Raw genomic sequence first — 24,518 nt, forward strand, 5'->3', positions numbered from 1 at the left:
CCATCATTTCAGAATAGCTCGCTCATGGTAAGGCTAACTTTAATGTCTATGACATGCTAATAATCACATTTTGCTGGCATTGGGACAAAAACATGTATCTCCAAAATTACTTCTTTCTAGGGAGTGAAAAAGATGCTGTTTTTTTTCCAAATAATTAAACAATGAATTGTCATAGCATCTTTTTGACACTATTTATTGCTTCAAAATGTGTTAAAACCCACTGGCAGATGTAAAGGGTGACTCATAGCACTGATTAAAAGGTGCAGTGTGTAATATTTAGCCTAGTATCATTAAGCAGAACAAAGTAAAAATGAAACATAATTTTGATAATTGAATCTATCTAAATAAGTGTTTTAGCCTTTCATTTATACCTAGGGAGGGTCTCCTCCATGGAATCCGCTATCTTGGATTTTTTTTGCATCTTGCATGTTTCTACAGTACCACAGAAGGAACCAAATAACAAACACATTTTTAAAATTTCACTAGAGCATCAGAAGTGACCATTGCAATCTAAAATCTGACTGATAGATATCGCTTATACTCTCCTATTCTACACACTGTACCTTTAATAAAAAGAAAAATGGAAATACGAAGTTTTGGACAGATGCCAGTGATTTGCAAAAGCAGCATAGACTTTGTCTCATAGACTCTATGATGTTAGAAAAAGTGGGTGTCTTATCTCTCTCCTCATCCTATTCTTGACTTTCTGAGGGTATATTTTAAATTCCCATGGTGAATGCACCCCAGCCAATACTGTGGGGCTTAGGTACGCGTTAACATTTCACTTCACTGTTCAGATTAAAAATATAAATAAAGAGAGAGAGAGAGAGAGAAGACTCAAGCAGACTGACAAGGAAAAAAAGGTGTTTCATGAGCCAGTCACCACCGTGGTGCTGGTTTTATATCAGATTTAGAAGGAAAACAACTTCCTTTTTTGTCAAGCCATCATCTGGTATAAGCAGGCCCACCCAAAGACATGAACCACATGTTCATCAGATCAGCAGTGATGGTGCTAGTCTTTCTGCTAATGTGCATCTGTTAGCCTGACCCAAACTTGATTTGTTCAAATGTTACCAAATGACTGCTGTGGTTAAATGAGTGTTCCAGCCAGCTCTCTCGCTCTTTTCCTTGTACTTTTTTTAGCACCCTGACTTTTTCGAGGTCCTGGGATGTTAATGCAGTCCAAAATAAGTGGCTCAAGAGTTTTGCTTACTTACATAGTACTGGGCACCAGGAAGCTTACCCACCCTTACCAACAGCCTCGTGTATAAGACACCAGGAGACAAATATGAAAACAGCATCGTTTTATAGCTAATGTTACAAGAGTTAAGTTTCATATGAGCAATAGTGTAAATACCAGCTTCCAAACACAATCAAGTGTGATGTTTTCCCCCCTGAAATATGTTGAAATTAAACATTTTCACCCGTTTTTGTCTCAAAATGAATGATGAAGACATATATTCTGTAAAGTGAATGCAATCCCATGATGACCCAGGCTTTGTTAGCGTGATTTTCTTGACTCTGAAGATGAAACCTGCAAAGACAAACTGGAATTGTAGACCTTCATGGAAACATATTTATGCTATCACCACCTCGATGGAGCAGAGGCCATTGAGCAGTTCCCAGGACAGACTGTCTCATAAAAAGATTTATTTTTTCCAGCCCAAATTTACAAAGGCAAGTTACAGAGTATTGTATAAAAAAGAACCATGGTAATGTACACTTTACACAAACTCCTGAAGGGCGGGAGAGAGGAGGAGGAGGGTGAGGAGAGGGTGAAGAGTTCTGAATCTTCTCACACAGAAAGAAATGAAGACTTTGTAAACATCCTTGCAAGCACCAGAAGGACTGGTACTCTTTTTGGGAGGGTGGGGGGATGCAGGGTGGGTGGGGGGTGTTTGTGTGACAGTAGGTGGGTCAGGAAAAGACAAACAAGCAAGTGTCTCTGTGTTTTCACAGAAGAATGTTCAACTAGGCACCAATTGAGACAACTGCTGGCCAATAAATATACTCTTCACCATGAAACAAATACAGTCCTGCAAAATACAAGAGCCAAGCACTTTCCAATATGTTGATAGCAAACATTACTTTTCTGGCTTTCATACACTTTAGTATATAGGATTTTCACTGGGCTTTGCTTACTACTGAGATAACATTACTACTCTCAGAGAGAGGGAGAACAAATGCACTTGTCACAACCATTGTCTGATAAAACTATATGTACTGTATGCAGTCTGCTGGTACTAAAAACCCACTGACTTTAATGACAACATCACAGCTGCCTAGATTACCCTTACAGATTAAGTACAAGTCAAACACCACCACATTCAGCTTATTCATTTTAGCCATTCTTCTTAAAAATGCGCAAAAAATCAAAACATATACCATCTTGAAATCTTCCAGGGGACGAGAAACTGGCAACATATTTACTGGGAATGTCCAAAAACCTCGAAATGAAGCGTTTCATGAGTCGTAGAGTTGAAACAAACAGCTACGACTTCACATGGTGTTAGATGGACTGGTGGCAAACAGAGTTGAACACAAAATATATCATGAGAAACGTCTAGAAAAATGGGGACATTAAAAGTGATTGTAAAAACCCAAATCAATAAAATCTAATTTAGTGACAACATGGTCAATATTTTACTCCATATAATGCTTTAAAGGAACATTGAGACAGTTTTCATAGCATGAAACGTTCATAGTTTCCAGCCTGAGTGAGCATTTTTCATTCAGTTGAATGAATCATTTTAGCACATCCAGCTCAAAGCAGAAAAATGAACTCTTAGTGTGTCTATAGAGGCCCTAGGAAATCAATGTAAACGGCAGATGGAGAGAATTTCACATACCACGCCTGAAGTATACCCCAGTGGTCTAACAGAAGTGGGATTTAAAGCAAAGAGGGTCTTTTTTGTCGTCCAGGACACTTTTGCGTAGATTTGAAGACTAACACTTCAGACTGGGTGCGTGTTTGCTGCATGATGGCTGAGGTGTGTTTCAGCTTCTCCTTACAGTCATAGTCATGTCTTTCGTCACAAGTTTTACGTCTATAAGCAAAGTGTTTCAGTGTGTAGTTGAGCCAGGCAAATTCAGCAAAAACTACAAACTAGGCACAATTTTCCAAGGGAATTTTGTTCTTGGAAAGTGAAAAGTACACGCTGAAAGTGTAACTGTAGTATGCTTACTTTTCCTTTGATTTATTCAACTTATGTGGGATCAGAAAGCTCCAGCTAGTGTGGAGAACAACTTTATTATGCCATCATGTTCCGGCTTGTGGCCTCTTCAACGTCACCAAGAAACAGCCACAGATGTGGACATACATATCTGATAATCATTTTCATGTTCTTTTTGGCTGAACAAAGTATTGCTCCCTGGAAAAAATAGGCTAGTCTTCTATTTTTTAGATTCTTAGTGCATCAGATGCTACTCTGTGAAAGCGCCATCTTACTGACATGCACACTTAAATAATAATCAAACCGTGACGCAACCACTGTGCTGCCACCACACACCCAGTCTGAAACGACAGTAAGGCTCAGTCTCCATACACCCCTTGCCCCTGCTGCTGAGCACCACCCCTACATTTTGCATATTCACATTTAAGGGAAGGGCGTTCTGATTCTTACGGGAATGGAGGGGTACATTGTCCTTCAAACTGGGATTTTCCAGAGGCACGCTCCATGCAAGTGTCATGGGAAATCTCCCAAAATGCATTGTAAATCATCAGCTTAAGAAGTGTTAAAAGTTTAAACTGATGACAACAATCTCACCCTTTACTATTGTTTCAATGCATTAAGGTCATTTAGATTTTGAACTAGGATTCTAAAATTTGTTGTTGAAATGTCCTGTTTTGTTGTTGTGTCCGAACTTGAAGGGTTGTCCCATTTCATTGGGGAAGTTTTCACTGACTTAAGAAAAAAATTCTTAAAATGGAGGAGCAGGGGGCAAAGTTTGAAATTGGACTGAGCCTATATTTACAGTTCTGCATCGAGGAGCTAATTGCTTTAAATATGTACATGATCGAGGTCCTACTTCTGTTGTTTCACCATAAAAACTTTCTGCTCCAAGCTGTTCACTGGTTCATGCTTTCCTCTTAACGTAAGATCATTGTCTGCATCTGATTGGTTCATGTTTGTAACAGCTGACAGCTCTCTGGGGTCATTTCATGCACTTAATGCTTCAGGTGCTGCTGGTTGATCTTACAGCACAGGCAGCAACTAGACAGGGATGTTCAAAGACTAATCCAAAGCTGGCTGGTAAAAACAAATAAATAAGAATGCTTACAGCTGTCTCTAATGAATGTGTGTTGTGGTGAAGCCACACAAGCAAGAAAAGCACCAATTTCACCGTTCATTGATGGATTAAACAACCCAAATAGTCAGTGATTACCCATTTACCCTTATAAAATCTGTTTGAGTTGAGATTGAAGATCTGAGATGATGACAGCGGTTCAGAGGTCAAATTGCTCACTGCATGCTGGGATGAAGGGCTTGTGATGAGATGATAAAGCGGGAGTCAAGAGAATAAAATCAAGTTCAAAGGTGCAGCAAATCAGCGGCACATTGAGGCGTCAATCCAACCACTGCATGTTAAAGGCTGTGAAGGATCAAAAATATTAAACGCAGGCAGTTTAATGGGACAATATTCACATAAATGCACATGAAAGTGGGTGAAAATCTATTTTACAGCAGGAGAATGCATAATTTGGAAGAGTTTTCACATTTTTTTTACAATAAAACAAGCTTACTTAGTGAACAAAGCACAAGCTTACAGTAAAACACCAAACCCCCACAGGTGGCTGGATGCAGTGATGACAATGCCCCGTGAAATCATCGTTTGCTTATGTGGCTTCACCGTTTCAGTGAGTGTAGAGACAGACGTGACCCTTACATGGTGAAGACAAACAGGACTAACACCAGCATCAGACACATTCAAGGATGAACATAATGATATGAAGCATTACTGAGAAAAGAAAACATGAATAGTGTTTATTCTCCGTTGAGGTGTGCGCGGTCCCTTCGCAATAAAACATGACGACATCATCCCTGAAACGAGAAGTGAGGGTTCAAAGAGGATGGGAGAGGATCAGCAATGACGATGGAGGATGAAATTTAAAAAACTTCAGTCTCAGGCTCTTTAAGTCTCTGAAGAAAGCAGCTGTTGCCATATTCCCTCTCCCTGTGAAATATAGCCGATCGTTTGTCAAGTTTAGGATATACTGTTGTGTCATGGCATACGATGAGCCAAAGAGTTGAAATCATCTCAATGTGATTCACTTTATCTTCTCAGTCTTATTTAGTTTGATTCCCCTTTCCCATCAGCCACCCGACTCCCCAACGTCCCCTGCCAATTTCTTTCTGCGTGTGACCAAAAAGAAAAAAATGCAGTCAAAAGAAAAAAAAAGAACAAGAAAAGAAGCTGTTCTGGCAGTCCAATCGTCTCTTTTTGCATTGTGTTTGTTGACAGTGCAAAGACTAGATAACCAGCGGGTCGGTGTTTCCTCTGCGTGATGAGGCAGAGTAATGGCTTTGAACCTGAACCAGTCCTGTTACAGTCCAAGGTTTTGGGAAATCTGGGGCCACTAACGAGGGGAGGGAGAAAAAAAAAGGCAATCTGCCTCGCTTCAGGGCAGAAAAACTAAAAATATAGATAGAAACACCATTCAACTGATGTCTAAAAAGGTAACACCCGGGAGATTCTCTTCACATGTGAGCCAGTCACATGAATCTTTGCAGGGTTGAGGTGTGGCGGTCAGGTTTCCCTACAAGAGATACAAAGAAAAAGACTCAGTCAGTGCTTATTATCTCCCACAGAACACAAAAACACAACAACAAGGATGCAATTTAATGCGGTGGTTCTCAACTGGTCTCATCTCAGGACCAAAAACCTCCTCTTTAAGTAGAAATAGCAACCCAAATTTTTACAAAATGTGCACCAATCAAATTATTTAATGAGAAATGTTGCAGTTTGGACCTTAGATGTACAAAACAGAACTGAACACAGAGACAGGATATAGCAAACATGATTTAAAAATGAGATCAAAACAAAAGCCCTGTGAGATGAATTAGGGATACACTATAATGACTTTTTTCTGATATTTCCAAACTCAGTACTGATATATTCACTATTTATTTATTGTCAAGAACACCAAATCTTTTCCTGATCTATTATTAAGATTTTCCAAATTAAACAGCAAATTAAAAAAAAAAATCTGGAGTGTAAAAATTCAAACTAGTGAGGTTCAGACTTAAAACTTCAGTACTATAAACACTTTATACATTTTAAGGAATGAGGGTAATAGAGAAAATACTCTCAGCAGAGTGTACACATTATGGTGAGTGGCCATAAATATTTTCAGAAATGTTCAGATAATGGACTTTTTGAGCTATTTCTGCAGATATCAATGCCATAAAGATAATAACCTGCATCCCTACATTAGACTCTACTCCATTGTTCTTGACAACAGACATTTTGATTAGTGATCTTGAAATGTTTACACATATTCATGTGATAACCAGGTTTAGATAACATAAACATAATTCAAGATCTCTGGAGAACAATCAAAATTTATCCAAGAAAATGGAAGAAAATAAATTATATAAATGTATGTCCACTTAAGGCTTCTGCACTTCATACTTTGACATGTTTTTCCCCATGCAGACATTTAAAACCCACTTTTGGGTCCCAAACCACCAGCTGAGAACCTGGATTTAAAGAATTCCTGTGAGGCTATGATTAAAAGAAATATGTGCTGCATTCAAGTACCTTTCAATTTTAGATAACTTAGTATTTGTACATCTCTGCCAGAGATGGAAGAAGTACTTGACTATTGTCCTCAAGTAAACATACAGTTGCTGTAGTTAAAATTAACCTACGTAGTAAAATACCAGCTGATAAATCTACTTAAGTAAAAGTACAAAATCAATCATTTATTGTTTACTCAAAGTACTGAGTAGCTACTTTTGATAGCTGAGGGGTTACACAGTAAAATATGACCTTTCCTTAACCTGCAATAACAACAAGAGAATATGAATTTATTACCAGGTTGCTTATTATAAGGTGTGACTAAACAAAGTAAAATGCACCTCTACATACTAAACAGCATGTGTTGTGAAAGTCAAACTTCTGTCCATTTACTTGTTGGCAGGAAGCTACAACCTCATCATTTTTAGCTTTTACTGCTCTGTTTACTCAGTACTTGATTCTTTTAAAATTGTAGTAAAGTACAAGAATTTTCACATAATATACTTAAGTAATAGTAGTGATTTAAAAAAGTACACAAAAAAGCTACTCAATAACAGTGATTTGTATAGATGTAATTGCTTACTTTCCACCCCAATCTTGACTGTCAGAGGGACTCGGTAATCTAAAATCCACTATTGTGCCAAACTGGCTTAGGTGTCGGATTTTTGGTTGTTTTCCTCTTGATTATGTCGTTGTTAGTTCTGAAATATGATTGGTCCAGGAGCCATCAATCATTTAAATGGCCTACTGTGTAATTTATTGGACTATTGTGTAATTTATTTTCTACTAGTTTATACTTTCTACTTTGAAGAAGAATAATTTACAAACTACATGATTTTTTTTAAGATGCTTACAACTTAATACATGAGCAATTGTGGTACCTTAACATGAAATAATATAAAGAGTAATATTAATCTTAAAGGTAAAGTTCAATTTAAGTCTGATGTTTTGATATCACATTTCAGCAAATAAGTACTGATCTACCTGAAAGTGGAGGCTTTAGTATAAGAACTGTACCTAAACACAGTACTGTTTAGATGTTTTTTCTACTTCTCTCATAGCTGAAATACATTAAATCTCTATCACTACAAAGTTTCAAGTTAATTCTGTAAACCTAGCTGAAAGAAACTAATCAGTCTACAGTGTTTTCATATGAAACCTTCTAATTTTATATCATTACAGTTTAATTATCACCAATGTCACTAAAACATACCAAGCTTCTCAAATGTAGAATTAATAGCAGGATTGTTGTATTCCTCGCACTACTTTCAGCTTTATGAACCTCATAAACTGGCAGCTGAGTGTACATTTATTTGGCTGTAATTTTATAAGGCTCCACTAGATGTCACTGCAGTCTGCTCTGGCTCATAATCTTGGCGGGCTCTTTCCATGTCTCTATTATCAACACTGTGATCCACTTGTCCTCACAGGACCTACTTAGGATGGATGAGCTGGGGGGCTAAATGCTGCACTGCATATTGTACAAGACTGCAGCAGAGGAAAAAAAGGCTGTTTGGCCAGGATTTGCAGTCTTTACAGGTTGCTGTCTCAAAGTCTACAACATAAATATTGTACGGACAGAGCTGAGCAGGGTGTTCTTTTCACTTCGAATCACACAAACCAAGGACAAAGAAACAAAAGGGTTTTATATTCACAGGACATCTGTGCCAGTACACATAACTCTTCACCTACATATCTTCTGCTGGCCTGTTTATACGAAGCACAATGTGTGCCACCTGCATTAACACTGCTCTCAGGTTACTGTGTCTCTCTGGGCTCGTGTTTTGTTTACTGCCTCTCTCTCCAGCTAAGGGGTCTTACCGTTCTCACCTCCGCGGTGGTGGGTAGAGGGAAGGGGTTGCTGCTTGTTGGCTGGCAACAATAGCTGATGAGGAGAGACCTATGGCAAGTTGGAAAACGTAGGTCTATCAGTCATAATGCCTATTTAGAGTCTAAGTTTAGATAGCTGATCTGCCATAATTTAACAGTCTGTTTTACCTTAGATAATAGGTTTAAAGATGTGATTGTTTTCATATATTTATGTTGCTGGCTTAAATCTACTTCACATGTTCAGAACCTGACTCTTCAGTCTGTACAAACAGTCACATGAAATAGAGTTGTTCCAATACCGATACTGATATTGGCCAATACCGAGAACAGTATTGGTACAAAAGTGCAATATTGAGTATCAGGTACCAGAAAGAAGTATGGCTACAGGTTAACTCTCATCAGATGATACCAAACAACAGCAAAGAGCTGATGAAGAGTGTAACATTAGTTAAAAGTAGCTTAACACCAGTCTTCAGTGATTTCTCCCAATATGACAAAAAACTCAATGGTTTGTAAGGTTGTCTGCAGTCACGGGGGTGGGGGGTGGAGCAGGAATTGACAAACTCTGGTTAGGGATCCCTGGGAGTGGAGGAAAGTTGGTATGGTTAAACTCTACATGCACCTGCATGCTGCCGTTGTCATAAGAGAACTTCAGCATCCACTGGGATGGATCTCTGCATGTTTTCCACAGGCTAACCAACTGGCCTGATTTAAATGCAATCGATACCACAAACCTCGGTATCTCACAATATCTCCTTCTCCCAGATGAAAGAGACAAGAGTTTTGTGGAGGCTTTCACTGAGCTAAGGGGGTAGTTGTGCAGCTTTTCTCCATCATTTTGTCATAACATTATTTCAATAACAGACATACACCACTATGGAAAAAACCTTGTGGACTAACTAAGTAATGATGTGTCATTTAAGAGTGAGCCTGATCTACAGAATGGCTCTCATATGAATGACAGGAGCTTGCTCCCATTTGAGAGCCAGCTTCCTTTCTGCCATTTTTGTTATTTATTACATATTTAAAAATCCAAACCAGTACCAACCCGGGAGCCAAAAGACTGACTCTTATCACTGAGCCAGATTTCCCATCACAACAAGCAAGCCTGGATGGACATCCACATTGAAAACACAGCAAGATCAGGGATTACCCATGCCAAATTCTGACAAACTGTACTGAATTAAGCTGGGACTCTGTGAGATCGGACCATACTCAAGTGTTGTTTGACTCCACCTATCCAGGATTTAGATGAAGGCTTTTAACACATATCTACCTCCGCTTCTTTTAAACTTTGCCTGAATGTGTCGCCACTCCAGGACAAAAATTAGCTCCAAGATTGTTTTTTGTTTCCCTGCAGCTCGAACGGTTGGCATGGTTGTAAACAGCACAAAAATGTGCTGTTTTGATATTGCTTGTCTATGCTGGAATCACTTCCTGCCCCCCATATGGACTTCTTTGCTGTTACCAGACATCATCTGCTAACTATAGACCAGTTTCAAAGTACAAAATGCTGAGATTTGCACAGCCTTAACTCCTGATGAAGCCACCACCATCACCCTCAGCACCTGACCTGACACAATTGGAACTCCACCTCCATTCAATACGTATTCAAAGTGGTCACTTCACTGTTTGTAGTGTGTAAGATACACAACAACATGCACCAGGCAGGAGGCACCACTTTTTAACAGCTTTTCTCCCTCTGTTCATGAATACTGAACTTAATAGTTTCCTAAGTTAACTCTGTGGAGGTCTGGTCTAATTGGAAAGACTTTAAGGACAAGTGACCAATACAGGTGGGAACCTTGACTCACAGGCTGTGGGTCTCCACTTACCAGCTATCAACATTACTGTAGGCTAAAAGCTCGACAACCAAACCTGTGGCTAGGACTGCAAAGTCAACACAGTGAAAACAGATGGTACTAGAAAAAGCTACTCAGCAGCACAGAAACTGAATGTAGAGATCACCACAATTGAGACAATTCAAACCTTTTCTCCCTCATGAGACCCAAAACAGACTATGTGTTAACTGCTGGTGCAACTTATATTCTGGATTTTATGGTTATTTGCATTACTTCTACATTTTTATCCTAGGGATGCTCTGTATCGGCCAACACTCAGATCTAGGTATTGGAATCAGAATCCAATTCTGTAGAATATCTGCAGTATCACATTTAAATGAGTAAACTACTGTTAAACACCAGAAATTGGAGTTGCCAGACAAGAATTTACCTGTGGCGTAGGACAGGTCGTATTGCCCTGAGAGCAGCGGGTATGCCAGGTGGTGGTGCGAGGGCATGATGCGTTGAGATGGTGAAGATCGAGGTCTGTCCACGTCTCTTTCTCTTTCCCTCTCGCGATCCCTTTCCCGATCTCTGTCTCCGCCAGCTCCTCTGTCCTGCTCCCTCTCCCTGTCGTGGGGTGGCTTGTCACCTACTGTGGGGGACTTGCTCTTGTATTGGCTGGCGTGCTGATGCAGGATATCCAAAGCTTTGGAGTCCGTTGCAGTTTTGGAGACAGTAGGACTAACGCGAGATTTATCACTGCCTTCCTCACCTCCAGCTATTTTACTACCATATGGAGAAAACGGATAGCCTCCAGGTAGGTACGAGCCTAAAATGAAGAAGAAAATTGACTGTATTAATTCAAGGTTTGAAATGTTTACAAATGTGACAGCCAAAGATTAATTACTTAACATTTATGCAAACATCACTCCAGTTTGATGTCTGCATAATTCATTTTAAGGGTTTACAACCAGTTGCCTCATCTTACATGCACATTTTCAGTGATTAATGTAAATGATCTTAAATTATCTTACCAACCTAATGTAAATATCCCCACACCCTTACATATTTTATACTCTGATCATGTCTAGTCAGCATTCTTGCACCATTTGCACATCTTGCAACCATACTATCAAAGCACACTGACTTGTTTATGCGAGTTAAAATACCTGACAAGAGCTTGTACATATTAAAATCTTATTTTTTTACACTTTGTCTAGATTTTATTTATTTTTATATTTAATGTTTAATTTCTGTACATTGAGAGAAAAGCTAAACGGAATCAAATTCCTTTTGCATAATCAAACTTGGCCAATAAAGCTGATTCTGACTTTGACCTCCAGACATAACTTTGCCTTATTAAAGAGCTAGAACATGGAGTCAAACTGTCTGTAGCAGCATATTTTCTCTACATGGAATCATTTTAGTGTGAAAAATGAAAACATGCTGTTAATACTACAACATGGTTGAACACACTGGGCACAGCTGTAAAAATTGCTCTTTCATTTTCTGCACCAAAAAAGGAAAGAGGAGCTTTTTTTTTTGTCAAATGTGGCAGCATGGCTCGTATGCAGGCCATCAGCAGTTCTGTTAACATGTCTGGTGGTAAATTATCAGTACAGTTGGTGAGAAAATACATTTTCCTCACAGGTGCACTATATATCACACCCTACAGAAACTTTTGGATTTACATAAATGTAATCAATCCCAGAATTATGAGTATGCCGTTTCTTACCTAACCTTTTTCATAAACAGACAAAAAAATATGCCAAACTAAATCAATCCATAATTGACATGACCTGGCTCATTACTGCCATGCTGTGCTTTGTCAAACAGAAATCCTCCTTCCTCCCTGCTGCTTTAAATTTTTCTATCATTACTGCAATTTTTGCAAAATTACCAACAACACAAACAATGCTAAAATCTACATTAGAGCTGTTATGCATAAAATTGAATGAGCTTTAAATAAAATTGACACATAAGCACTCTGATACCATGCTGAGTCTAGCAAAGCAGTCTTTACAGACAATCTGAAACCGCTGTGCTGCATCACTATCTTTTGTATTAGTCATAATGCAGGCTTTAAATAGAACTGGGGTCAAAAGTTTAATCAAAATATTGATTATTGCTCATTAAGTTTGGCATACATTGTAAAAACTCTGAAATTGCTGACGTACTCTACACAAATGATTTAACTCATCCAGAGAATGGCTTTAATTTATGAACATCAAAGCAATTACCACATTTATTCAGAATGTGAGCTGTTTTTCCCCAATATATAACTTAACTAAAAGTGTACTGGAGAACCTCGAGCACTTCCTGACACATGTAGTAAATGTGATGCCATACCTGGGTAATTCTGCATCATTACTGAAGGCATGCCCCTATATCCAGGGTGGTTGGGGTCATAGCCTTGTCCATAGGGGTAACCATGCATGTAGGGCATGTAGCCCTGGTGCTGTGCTAGTGGTGATGAAAACTGCATGTGAGGGTTAGAACGAGAGTCTTTGCTCATGGCCCGGTGGTCCTCAGATGTGATCCTTGGATCGCTACCCTCTTTGCTGTCCTCTTTAGGCCCACTTTGACTGTCCTTGGGCCTGGGCCTGTCCTCCTTTAGTTTACGATCTCGTTCCCGCTCTCTGTCCCTTTCATCTTTCCATCGAGGTTGTTGTTGCTGGTGTTCATCCTCAGCTTGGGGCTTCTGGCTTTCAGGGTACTGCCGAAGGGAAGAAAGAAAGTCCACTGCAGCATGAATTAATATCTGTATAAATGTATCACACTTTGTGTTTGGTTGATTATTTCTTTGTTGCAACAATGCTTCTTGGCAATAAATCGTATACCCTTGGAAAACCTATTTATTTCCCTTTTAAATGGAGCCACATCTGTAAGGAATATGCATTTGTGGGATGAGCAGCAGAGCTGAGTATGTGGGTTGCACCCATGACAAATTTGCCAAATCTTCTCTGCCAAAGCCAAACAGCATTTTCTGCCATTGACTCTTGTTTGGTGGATTAGGTGATTGAAGTCTGAAGAAACAAAAAATTTTGGCAATTAAACAATTAATTAGTTTAACAAACAGGAGCCTCAGTAGCATTTGGAGGAACCTTACACACAGCTACAATAGTTAGACACCTCCTCCTCATGTTGGTCACCAGCCTGGTCACACACTGCTGTGGAATGGCATTCCATTCTTCAACCAGCATTTGTGACAAGTCAGCCACTGTGGTTGTGTAGGTCACTCTGGCATGAACAGCAGTCCATGGTATAAGATTTCATTGTTACAACAAAGAAATAAATTACTAAACAAAAATTCCCTACATTTTTGGTGCAAAGTTTCTATCTAAATAAATCTACAACAGTCTTGACAGTGTGTGTTTTAACCCCGCTTTAGTTCTTTGGCCCTTACCTGTCTGTACCACATGGCCTGCTCCATCCCTGCCTGACCTCTGGACTCCAGTGCTTGCTTGGAGTCCTCCTTTCCATGGTGGCCCCCTTCACTCAGTTTCATCTTCAGTCCTTCAGCTTGCTGGGACTTTGGGTCCTCCCCCTTTATGCCCATTGATTTTGGGGAGGGCTCGGAGGGTGAGTCCCTGGATTTGCCCTGGGGCTGAGGCGTCTTTCCCAGTTCTGACTGACCTGAAGGTTTGGAGAGGCTTGGTGGCATCGGGCTTTTCTGTTTCCATTCCTCCTTAATGGAGGCTTCTCGTTCTTTTATGGTTACGTCAGACTTCTTCTCAGCAGCCCGATGCTGTTCGGCCATCTGTCGCTGCCTTTCCTCATACTGTTGTCGGTAGGCTGGGTTGGTGCTCATCAAGTGGTTATGGTAGGCTTGATCAGCATGGTATGCATATGGAGGGACATAAGCATACTGGTTGTAGTAAAGCGGTTGCATGTACATGTTGGACCGCTGTTGGATGACGGAGGGTTGCTGTTGCTGCTGCTGCCCTGGAGCACCGCCATCAGGTTTGCGGTCTTCAATAACCTCAACCTTGACTTTTTCCTCAACTTGATCCTGGTCATCGTCTTTTTTGATCTTACCCTGACCCTCAGCTACTGGTGTGCCTGGATTGGGCCCACCAGGGCTGGGGTTGACATAGTTGGGGGAGTAGTAAGTCTCATAGCCAGGATAGTAGGGTGAATCCTTGCTGGGTGGCTGGTTTGGAAAGAGTGCTTTTTTGACACTCTCCCTGATGGCTTGGTCCTCTGTCCTGACTTTGACACCTTCTAGTTTCCCTTCACCATCCTCTCCAGCATCTGAAATGTCTGAATATGCTGGACTGTTGGTTTTGACCGATGAGTTATCAGCACCATTCTGGTTAACCACATGAAGAGGTGTTAGGGGCTGTGGCATCCCGCTACCATCTATCCGACTGGCTACACCTATGGAGGGGCTAGGGGCATTGTCAGAAAAGCTGTAAATCTTGTCAGCTTCAGCCTTAATACTGGCTAAGCGACTCTGATGAGGATCTGAAGAACCATTCAGGAGGCCTTCACCCTTATTTCCTTGATCAGAAGGTTCAGGGTATGGGAGCTTTGCTTCCTCCAGTTTTCCTCCTTTTCCTGGAGGCTTGGGGCTGTCTGCCTCCTTCACGCTATCTTTTTTCTTCTTGTCTTTCTTCTTCTTGTCTTTTGAGCTACTTGAGGCTGGATCTGCAATGGCTGGGGGTTTAGGCTGTGTGCCTTTCATTGTGGGACTTTTGGGGATTCCTTGTATCATTGGGGTAAGCCCAGGGGAAGAATTTGGGTTCCCTGAAGGAAAAGAGTACATCTGCTGGGATGCTGTAGAGCCAGGGCCTGGAGGCCTTGGTGACTTCATATTTTTCTGGGCGATCTTATCAGCTTTAGTACCCTTTTTGGACTTGTCTGATCCCCTCTTGTCCTCTATACCATCATTACTGGCCTCATCAGTGAGGCACAGCCCATCATCACACCCATCCATTGGCGTAACAACAGTCTCTGGATCTGTCTCAGCAATTTTCTTTTTACTCTGCTTTGAACCAAACTTCCCAGGTGAAGGGGAAGGACTTTGAGCATCAAAGTTTCTACCTTTTGGAGTCACAGAACGTGCTGGGGATAAGCATCCTTTCTGAGAGATAGATGCTCCATTACAGTTCCCTGGCTCAGGATGGAGAGTTGAATCCTCTCCATACTCACTGTCTCCATCTAAATCCAACTTTATATCATCATCATTGTGGGCACGTGCTTGGTGGTACTTAAGACCATTGATGTGCTTGTATTTCTTGTTGCAGTTGGGATGTGGGCAGTCAATAAGAACTGGAGAGGGGCAGCTGCGGTCAAGGGGAGGTGGGAGTGGCTCAGTCTTAATAGAAGGGATAGGAAGACCTGTTGGTCCTACCCCACTGTTGGAGTTTGTCCTCATGCGTTTGTTGCCTTTGGTGTCCTCTGAGCTGGAATTAGGTTCCATGTCTGAGGCTGGTTTGGTCTTGCGTTTTCCAGTTGAGGAAGGACTGGCCTTAATGTCCTCAGTGTTGCTGTTAGGTGGGGTGCGACGTTCTGATGGTGTCTGACTTCCCCTCCGACCCTTACTGTTAGAAGCAGCACGGGTCTTGTTGTTGGTGGCTCCCTTGTTGTCTGAAGAGTTGCTGTTCTCGTTGATAGGTGTGTTGCTGTTCGGCCTCATTCGCTTACCTCGACCACGACCATTCCTCATCTCAAGATCACTTGTAGGGGATTCACAAAATCTGTAGAAGGGGCAAAAGACATATTTAAGAAGTTTGTGACGTGATAGTTTGGTTGATTTTCTTTCACCTTAGAGCTTCTGTAAAGCTTCAGACTTTCAATTTTAAACAATACCCGATAAGAAACTTTACCCTACAAGTTTTTGACCTACTACTTTACAAAATTGAGTCACCTGGAAAAGAAATGTCTGGTTGGGTAATTGTCACCATCTTGATAATCATCTAGATAAGTAAGAAGTCAGAAAAAACAAACACATCAAACCTATTTTACACCTGTTCTTTTACGCACCTTGACAGATACATAATTTGTTAATGGTGTAATGGAGAACCCTTGTGTAATCGCGAGAGAAATGATCTCATGTTAAATGATCTTGCATCTTTAATGCCCAGATGTGCAGCATGTTCTATCAAAGCAGAGAACACACTTGATCGTGCTGATTTTGGTCCTGATTTCTCCCGACAAAAAGTCAGCAAAGGCTAGATTATTTTATGTCATTTCATATAACGGATGCTGGAAGTTAGCCAGCTAAACAGCTTAATTCTGAAATCAAATTAGCAGGCGTAACATTCACGAGTTGGTTAAGCTAATTATCTATCATTTATGGAAACCCAGAACTAAAATCCCAGTCAAATGCTCTTTTGAAATGGTAATTAAGCCACTAGTGGCCACTGTAGCTTTATTTAATGGACACTGGCTTCCTGCTAGAGCTTTCCCCCAGGTCTTTGCTGGATTTAAACATGAGAAGCTTAGCAGTTAGTGTGTTGTAGGGACAACATGGTATGGCAATGTTTTGAACTAGAAAATGGAAATAAAGTTGTATAAAGGCTGTTGAGGGTTTTACTGATGTGTAGCTATTCAACCGAAGTGATGAGTAACCACATTTAGCACAGTATTCATTTGCCAAGAAGAACGAAGACTGGTGGAGCTAACTGCTAATTTTAGCTACTCTCTATTCAGCATACCCTGTGATGTATTTAACTGCTTTCTGAGCCTTTTCTCCTGTTTGCACTAGTATGTTAAACACAACTTAATTGTACATCAACAACAGAAATCCTGTTGTGTGGGGTTGGACTGAGGATGGCCAATTATGCACTCTGCTATCAATAGCAGATAGCTTCCTCCTCCGTGATTGGCTATCAGGATGGAGGAAGCACAACAAACAAAGCCATGGCATACATGTTCTGTGTTTATACAACGTGTTCTGTAAAAACTGAAGCAAAAAGGAGAGGAGTTGGACCAAAAATCACTACTTAAGTGGCTGCAGCAGGTAGCTAACATCTAGCCACATGAGCTTATTTACTCTTAAGCCATGTTTTCCTGTATGAGATTTGAAGTTTTGAGAGTGGAGACTGGTTGCTGTCATGGGCTGTACTGGTTGCACACCATACCCTATAAAACATAACTGTTAAATCACTCACCATTTTTGTCACATGAGAGGACTTGGTTACCATTCTAAAAATATTTTGTGTACCAGGCTTTAATGAACCACAATAACACATACAGCCTTAAAAATTGTCCAGAGAATAAAACCTAACAGTTATTCCAATGATAAGTATCAGTGGGTTTCAGTAGATTGAATTTCTAAACCCGTAATAAGCAATGATATCAAAAAGTGTACTTCATTGCAGTTTTCCTGCCTGCTCATAACAAAAGTAATCTAAAATTTGCTGCAACATAAGTACTTTTCCAGAGAAAAATGTCTTTCCAAATCAAGGACACAAAAACATCATTTGAGAAGACAGCAGTGAACTGTCTGGCTACTTTGTAATCAAAACATGCAGGCATTCGAATACTTAAAATAGCAGTTTGGCCTTATCTCTCCATAACAGTAATGTAATTATCTTTCTCCACAGCAGTGAAGGTTAGCAATCTGTGACAATGAGAGACAGCAGGCTAGTATGACTCACAGCTTCCTCCACGAGTCTCTCCAAACAATTTCAGCCGCAGCAGGGGATGTGAATACATCCGTAGTCAGACAGTGGTGGAGGAATTTAGACTCATTACAAGCCCAAGTTTATATTCAGTTCGTTGAAAGCTTTCTGAATTATTCATGGTGTGTCCCTAATGTAGTCGTGCTCCAAACTGTAAGACTATCTTGGTGTGAGAAGAGGCCAGCAAACCTCACTTACTGAACATTATGGTGATATACTGTGATACATCAGTTTGATACAGTGTCCTCCTTGTTTTCCATTAGCACTGCTTTAATCTTGATTCTTGCATTTCAAGTACAGATTTATATTTACATTTAAATACAGTGCAGCTGAATTAAATCAAAGCAAGTGCTTGGAGGTGTATTTTACCCAACCAGCTTACTCTGCATAACAAAGGCAAATACTCTGAAATTACAAACACCTTAAGCTACCGCCCACATAACTCTGTTCTAAGAAAATGCAGCCTGTGTGATCGAGTATATTATACAGTCTTGAGGAAAAGCTATTAACCCAATAATTGAATAAGCAATCTGGCTTGTAAGAGTAGCTCTCTATTTCTCCAACTACCTTCTGGGACATCAGCCGTCTGCCAATGAACCCTCTCTCTCAACACTAAAGATAAAATGTGAAAGGTTCAGCAACACACAGGCGAGTGTGTATGAGCATCCAGCCGTATATATCGTTAAGCTGATGCTACGACTGCAGATCCATATCACATACAATATGAAAAGGTTAAGAGACCAAGTGCAGCTTGGATAGAGAGAATGCATCAATGATTCATGGCAATCATGAATCCTTTTCTGCCTTGACATTTACAGCAACCATCTGTGACAGTGAGGAGCAGATACTATGCAAAACCAGCCGATGCTGCTTCAGCTTTAACAACAGTCATATTAAAATAGGTAAGTGTTGCATATTTAAATACCCTTTTCACCCCTTCTTTCTTCAATATGTATATGAAAATAACCAGGGCAATATTTCTAACCTGGGGGGTGCCCAGTCATGCCGTGTGCAGTCCAACAAGGTGCCAACATATGTCTTGTTCCTCCAGGTAACGTTGACCACCAGCATGCCTGTAAAACAAGAAAACAAAGGTAATTTATTTTCAATCTTCTTTGACAATATTTCAAACGGAAAGAGAAAAAAATCTATGATTTTTGAAGGTATGCACCTGCCTTAAATTACATATTGTTTTTATAACTGCAGATTAAAATGATTTAAGTTCGAGGTAGATGTAATGGATTAACTCAGGGGGGATACTGCCTGGTATTCAAATATTTGCATGAAAAATAAAAAAAACATCAAAATCTTTGAGAACTTTGCTTAGTTGCAACCAATTGCCATAAGATAACTTGTGTATCCAACAGACGTTGTCTTTTGACTGACCTTGTTTTTTAATCAAATAGTATTTTTCGGTTTCAGGTTGTACTACTGCGAAATGTGGAATTTCTCAAAATAATTTCTTTACTTTTGAAGTTAATTTTACTGCAAAGAGGAAAAGAGAGAAGACATTGGAAATGATGCAAAGCACAGCTACTCAATCAGCTGAAGCAGGGGGCATAAAATTTTACACTCACTTTGCCAGAGAAATAGATTAGGAAATGTATTTCAGATGTTTTGGTTGTTAAAGTTTGTTTCAGGATCAGTAGAGTCCATCTTCAACCAAAAGAGACTGTAAGTCATTCAGACCACATCTGTCCTGCATTCTCTTTACTGACATCAGGACTGCACTATCTTGCTGCTCCAAGTAAAACAAGAAAATAATCAAACCCTTTTATACCTTCAGCTACCAGGCTGTGTAAAGCCAGGCATACACAATGAGAATTTCATACAATTCACACACAAATTTCGAGCCACAGCACTAGGAAGTCGTTCCAACTTTCAGGTGTGCATTGTTTGTTGTGCAGTGTACAGGGGGATGACAGACAACCACAACCTAACCAGCTGCTCCTGACTGGTCGATGTTTTGGTCATATAACTGCATACGATTTCTTCTCAGAGTAGGTCCCTGAGCAGAATCCTAAACTTTGAGGCATTTTGCCTTTGTAAACTGTCCTAAATCACCATGAAAACAGTAGGAATAACTTTCTAATGCCCCAGCCCATAATAGAGGAAATAGACAACAGGAAATAGGCCTACTCGTGGACATGACAGGGATGGTGATGCTGTGTGTGTTTGTGATAGAGAGGGAGATAGCAGGAGAGATAGAGAGAATATGACTTAAACCTCAGCATGTGAGACTTTATTAAAGTAAACTGCACAGATTTCTGTCACAGTCCACCCCGCTTTCACTGTGCATGACCATTTGACCATATACTTTGAAAACATAAATCATGCACGATGTTCATGCATCATAAGCAATTCAGTTGCACAGAATGAGCTGACCTTCCACCACCGCTGTTAGAGAGTTGTGTGGAAATTGCAGTGTATGCCCGGCTTAAGGCTGACAGATGCAACTGACCGAGAGGCCAGGTCCTGTAAACATTCATTATTTATTTATTTAGAGCTTAGGTTTATAGTTGTTCATGCCCTGCTCTTCTGTTGTCACCGACATGTATCCAGTTGTTTGTATTTGTCCGTTTTCGTTTCTATTAGTAGACTATAAACTAAATTGCTCTTCGGGGATGCATAAAAGTGTTTGAATGTTGTTTGAATCGCTGTCTTTAGATACTTATTTCACACAAGAGTACACACAATATCACTGTGGACAACTCAGAGACTGGCAGTCATCCCAGTACAACCCAGGGGACCAATCACAGGGCTTGTGGTCTGCATCATTATGATGCATAGTAACACTTTGAAGAGGTTTATATGAGCTACATGTGTGACGATCAGGACTGTGCAGATGTATTGTGCATGCTATGGTGTAGATCCGACACTTAGGTATAAATCAGACTTGATTATTAGGACAGTATTGCTGCTTATTCAAAATGATGGCAAAAGAGAAAGACCTTTTCTTAACACCGCAAAGCCAAAAGAGGAAACAGACAAACAAATATATTAGAGAACCTGAGTGAAAACTAGTACAGGATATTCCTTAGAGTACTCAATATGGGTTCTGTGTTGTTCAGCTTGAAAATAAGATGTCTCGCAGCACAGGCAATTTCTCTGAGTAAGGATTATAAGGAGACATATTTTTTCCTTTAAGTCCTCCATCCTACTTCGAAGCCCAGAAATATACGGCCTTGGGGAGAATATGGATCAACAGCCTGTTCAAAACAAACATGGCGCTGCATTAAAACCATTTCAATGTGGACGGTTCAGCTTGACAGACTGTAAGTGAGTGTGCAAGAGAAGCTCTTTGACTTCACTGGTATTGCTGCAATCTGTCACACTTAGAAGCTCCTGTGATGCCATTTGGCTAGTGTGAATTTGGTAGCACTCAGTGTGAGCTACACAGTCTTACTTGTCCCAAGTGTGATACCTGACCTTGCATTTAAAATCTTAAATTAGTTCCAGAAGATCACATCATTCTCTATGTATGTTTCTCCTTCAGAAACCTGAAACTTCGTCTGGAAAGAGCTGGCTTTTTTAGAAGAAAAGCTCCAAGATCAAGTGTGCAGATTTGTAGAAAATTACTTATCTAAAAGCCCGCACTTTGGGCATTTAGCTGCAGTGAATACATTTCATTCATTCTGTTCATGGAAACAGCACAGAGCTGCTGCTGTTTAAGGCCAGTTTAAATAGACAGCCTTCTGAGAACAGATGAATGATAATTTGCAGCTTTTGCTCGTAAAATCAAAAGTAAATCATCAACCAAAGAGCTTCACAGGATTAGGAGCAACGACCGTGCACAAAAGCATTCACAATTTATTGCCCCCACTGTCCCCCCCTTGCTCCCCAGTGGTGACCTCAGCTTGCCACTTCAGCACTGCAGAGAAACTGGAGGCTGCAGCGAGCTGACTTATCTAATGGCACAGGAATGCTGGCTGGCAGCTTCCGTCCCTCCGAGCATTTTATTAGCTTAGGAAACCTCTCTTGCTCACCCCATTTTCCCCTCTCTCCTTCACCCTCACCCTCATTTCCTCTTTTCAATGGTATAACCATCCCAGGCTTACAATCTTTTTCCCTCCCACACACAAGTCACAGTTCAGACCTCATTTTTCTCCTGCTGCCTCTGGCATAAAGTAGCAAGTGTATGAGGTATTTATATATGTTTACAGGAACCTGCTGACACTTGGCCACAAGTCTCTTCCTTCACCCTATGGCCTGAAAACACGAGCGCTCAGGTCAAGGCTAGATCCAACTGCAGTGATGGTGTGAGTAAGTGCTGGCTAGCAGAGGGGGGTTTTACATTTCTGTCAGATTAAAAGAACACAGACCTTTTGTAAAACGCCTTCAACAGCCCGCCCCCCCTCAGCTCTCCAAACACTCCAACACAAAATGGCTCTGGCAGCTGGTTGTGGCAGGATGTAAATCAAGGCAGAGCAAATGAATGAGCAGCCTTTCATGATGTGCAGGATATCGTCCTCTCTACTGATGGGGTTAGAAATTACACCATGAGATGGTAGAGGTCTTTAATTTTTCAAAATTAGCATCTGGCCTTTATGTTACAGCAGTAACTTAGACAATGGATGTGCATTAAGAGTCAGCATTAAACAAGATTTCCCTAAAAGAAGGCTAAACATGTTGAATTATATTACATAAATTTTTATTTTGTTAGGCACAATACCAAAATGTAGATCTTAATAAAATGCTATTTAAAATCAAACAATAGGAATACTTGTTTAAATATGACAGCAACAAAAATACAAGTCAAAACAACCAATATTGGGTAGTGTATCACTTTTAATAAACAAAAATCACTACCTATGTCCTGCAGGCTGTCTAGAAAGGAAACATTTCAAACCTTAAGTATCACCGGTGTATTTGTACTAGTTAGACAGTGCCTCCTCCTCAGCTCTCTCTTTGTAAGAGACAAACAGAACTTTAACATAATAAGGGCTTGAAAAAAGTCAGAATTTGCTGACCTGTGAACTCCAAAGAACTGCTGCTGCTCTCTCTTGGTTGTGGTAGTTTTGCATGAAAAAACACAGCAGGAGGTGCAGGCGGCCTAGTGGTTTAAGGCACGCCCCATGTACGCAGGCGGCCTGGGTTCGAATCCAGCCTGTGGCCCTTTCCTGCATGTCTCACCCTGCTCTCTTGTCCCTGTTTCTGACTATCTGCTGTCCTCCTCTATCAATAAAGTCACAAAAAAGCAGAAAAATAAATCAGGGTATCCCAACTTTTTTTAAAGTGAAAATTTAATGACTTATAAGACCATTTTTAGGACCTCTAAAATGAAAATAATACTAATACTGCAAGAAAATCAACAAATGACAAAATGTGCTTCATTAAGAATTGTATTACCTTTGACTAAAGGGACATTCTGGTGTTTTTAAAGTTGATGAAGTCTGCAGACCCGGACAGCAGATACACTGATGCAGAAGGGCATGTAGCTGGTGGCCGAAGCTCACATTGGAAAAAAGTGCCAAACAGAGATTTTCTGGGTGGAAAATAATGGCTTCAAAAATTTTCAATATAGCATAAGACTGAGCCAGCATATTTATTTGGCCCATGTTTTACCTAAAACTTGATTAACTATGAGCTGCTACACCTTAGGTTCCCAACCTGGGGTCCAGAACCCCCTGGAGGAATTATTTTAAATGCATTATTTTGCTTTTCAGTAGGGTCTTGGGGGTCTTACCTTTTCATAAGTACATGCAGGGGGGGCTCCAAGGAAAAAAAAAAGGTTGGGAAGCACTGTGCTACACTGTGTACTATGACCATGACTATACTATAGCCTCGCTTTCCTAAGTGCGTTCTGTTAGAAGGGCAATGCTGAGATGGGTTTCAAAATTTGTCACAGCAATTTAACTCTGAAAAGAAGAGACTGCCACTGATGAGTTGAATTAAAGAGCATGTTTTGCTTTTTTTGCTTTTATTTGTCTTTTAAATAAACCTTAAGATCAACAGTTCAAGAGTTTGCAGATGCTTCATTTTGAGATTTCTGTCTGCACCAGTGTTTTCATCGACTAAAACTATGGCTATAAATGTTCAGCAACCACTTTTTTTTTTCTTATGAGGAAGATTAGACTAAGGCTAGCTAAAAACAGATCTTTGTTGTCAAAACGAATTTTAGTTTTCATCAAGGAGACTAAAACTAGATTAAGATGTAATTTAGTTTTTGCCGGAAATTCAAAATCTGTGCTATTTCTCCTCTGTGGGCAAAGCCATGAAAACACAATGTATCTGTAGCTCTTCTGTCTCTCCAGGGTTTATCAGAACACAAAAAGGATGATTTGGAACCAGATTCAGGCAAAGATCTAATGTTATGACTAAAGGTAAAGACTAAAATGAAATAACTAAACAGGACTAACATGTTTTTGAGTTTGGACCAAATTGGACTAAAACTATAAAGGGTTTTGGTGAGGCCAACATTTATGAGGTTGCCTTTGTATTTTTGCCTTGACATCATGGACAACACAGTTTTTAGGGTCGTTCAGAGTCAGGTACCGTTCACTCTCTCCTCAATGTAAAGGCAAGACAAAGG

General features: G+C 40.3%; 1 protein-coding gene across 4 annotated transcripts in view; it reads right to left on the reverse strand.

The window, feature by feature from the left end:
* Window positions 1–1,642: 1,642 nt before the first annotated feature.
* znf609b (zinc finger protein 609b) overlaps window positions 1,643–24,518 on the reverse strand; it is a 146,135-nt gene continuing 123,259 nt past the window's right edge. For 3 of the 4 annotated variants that reach the window (XM_041785291.1, XM_041785284.1, XM_041785306.1), the window contains exons 4-9: window positions 18,972–19,059; window positions 13,762–16,057; window positions 12,705–13,071; window positions 10,804–11,184; window positions 8,563–8,641; window positions 1,643–5,758 (exon numbers count right to left, since the gene is read on the reverse strand). In XM_041785291.1, coding sequence (XP_041641225.1) covers window positions 8,568–8,641; window positions 10,804–11,184; window positions 12,705–13,071; window positions 13,762–16,057; window positions 18,972–19,059 — 3,206 coding nt within the window. In that variant the 3' untranslated portion in view covers window positions 1,643–5,758; window positions 8,563–8,567. The remainder of the gene's footprint in view (window positions 5,759–8,562; window positions 8,642–10,803; window positions 11,185–12,704; window positions 13,072–13,761; window positions 16,058–18,971; window positions 19,060–24,518) is intronic. The other variant, XM_041785299.1, reaches the window with a different exon arrangement.

The sequence above is a fragment of the Cheilinus undulatus genome, linkage group 1 (genome assembly GCF_018320785.1).
Source record: "Cheilinus undulatus linkage group 1, ASM1832078v1, whole genome shotgun sequence".
In the NCBI taxonomy this organism is placed as follows: Eukaryota; Metazoa; Chordata; class Actinopteri; order Labriformes; family Labridae; genus Cheilinus; species Cheilinus undulatus.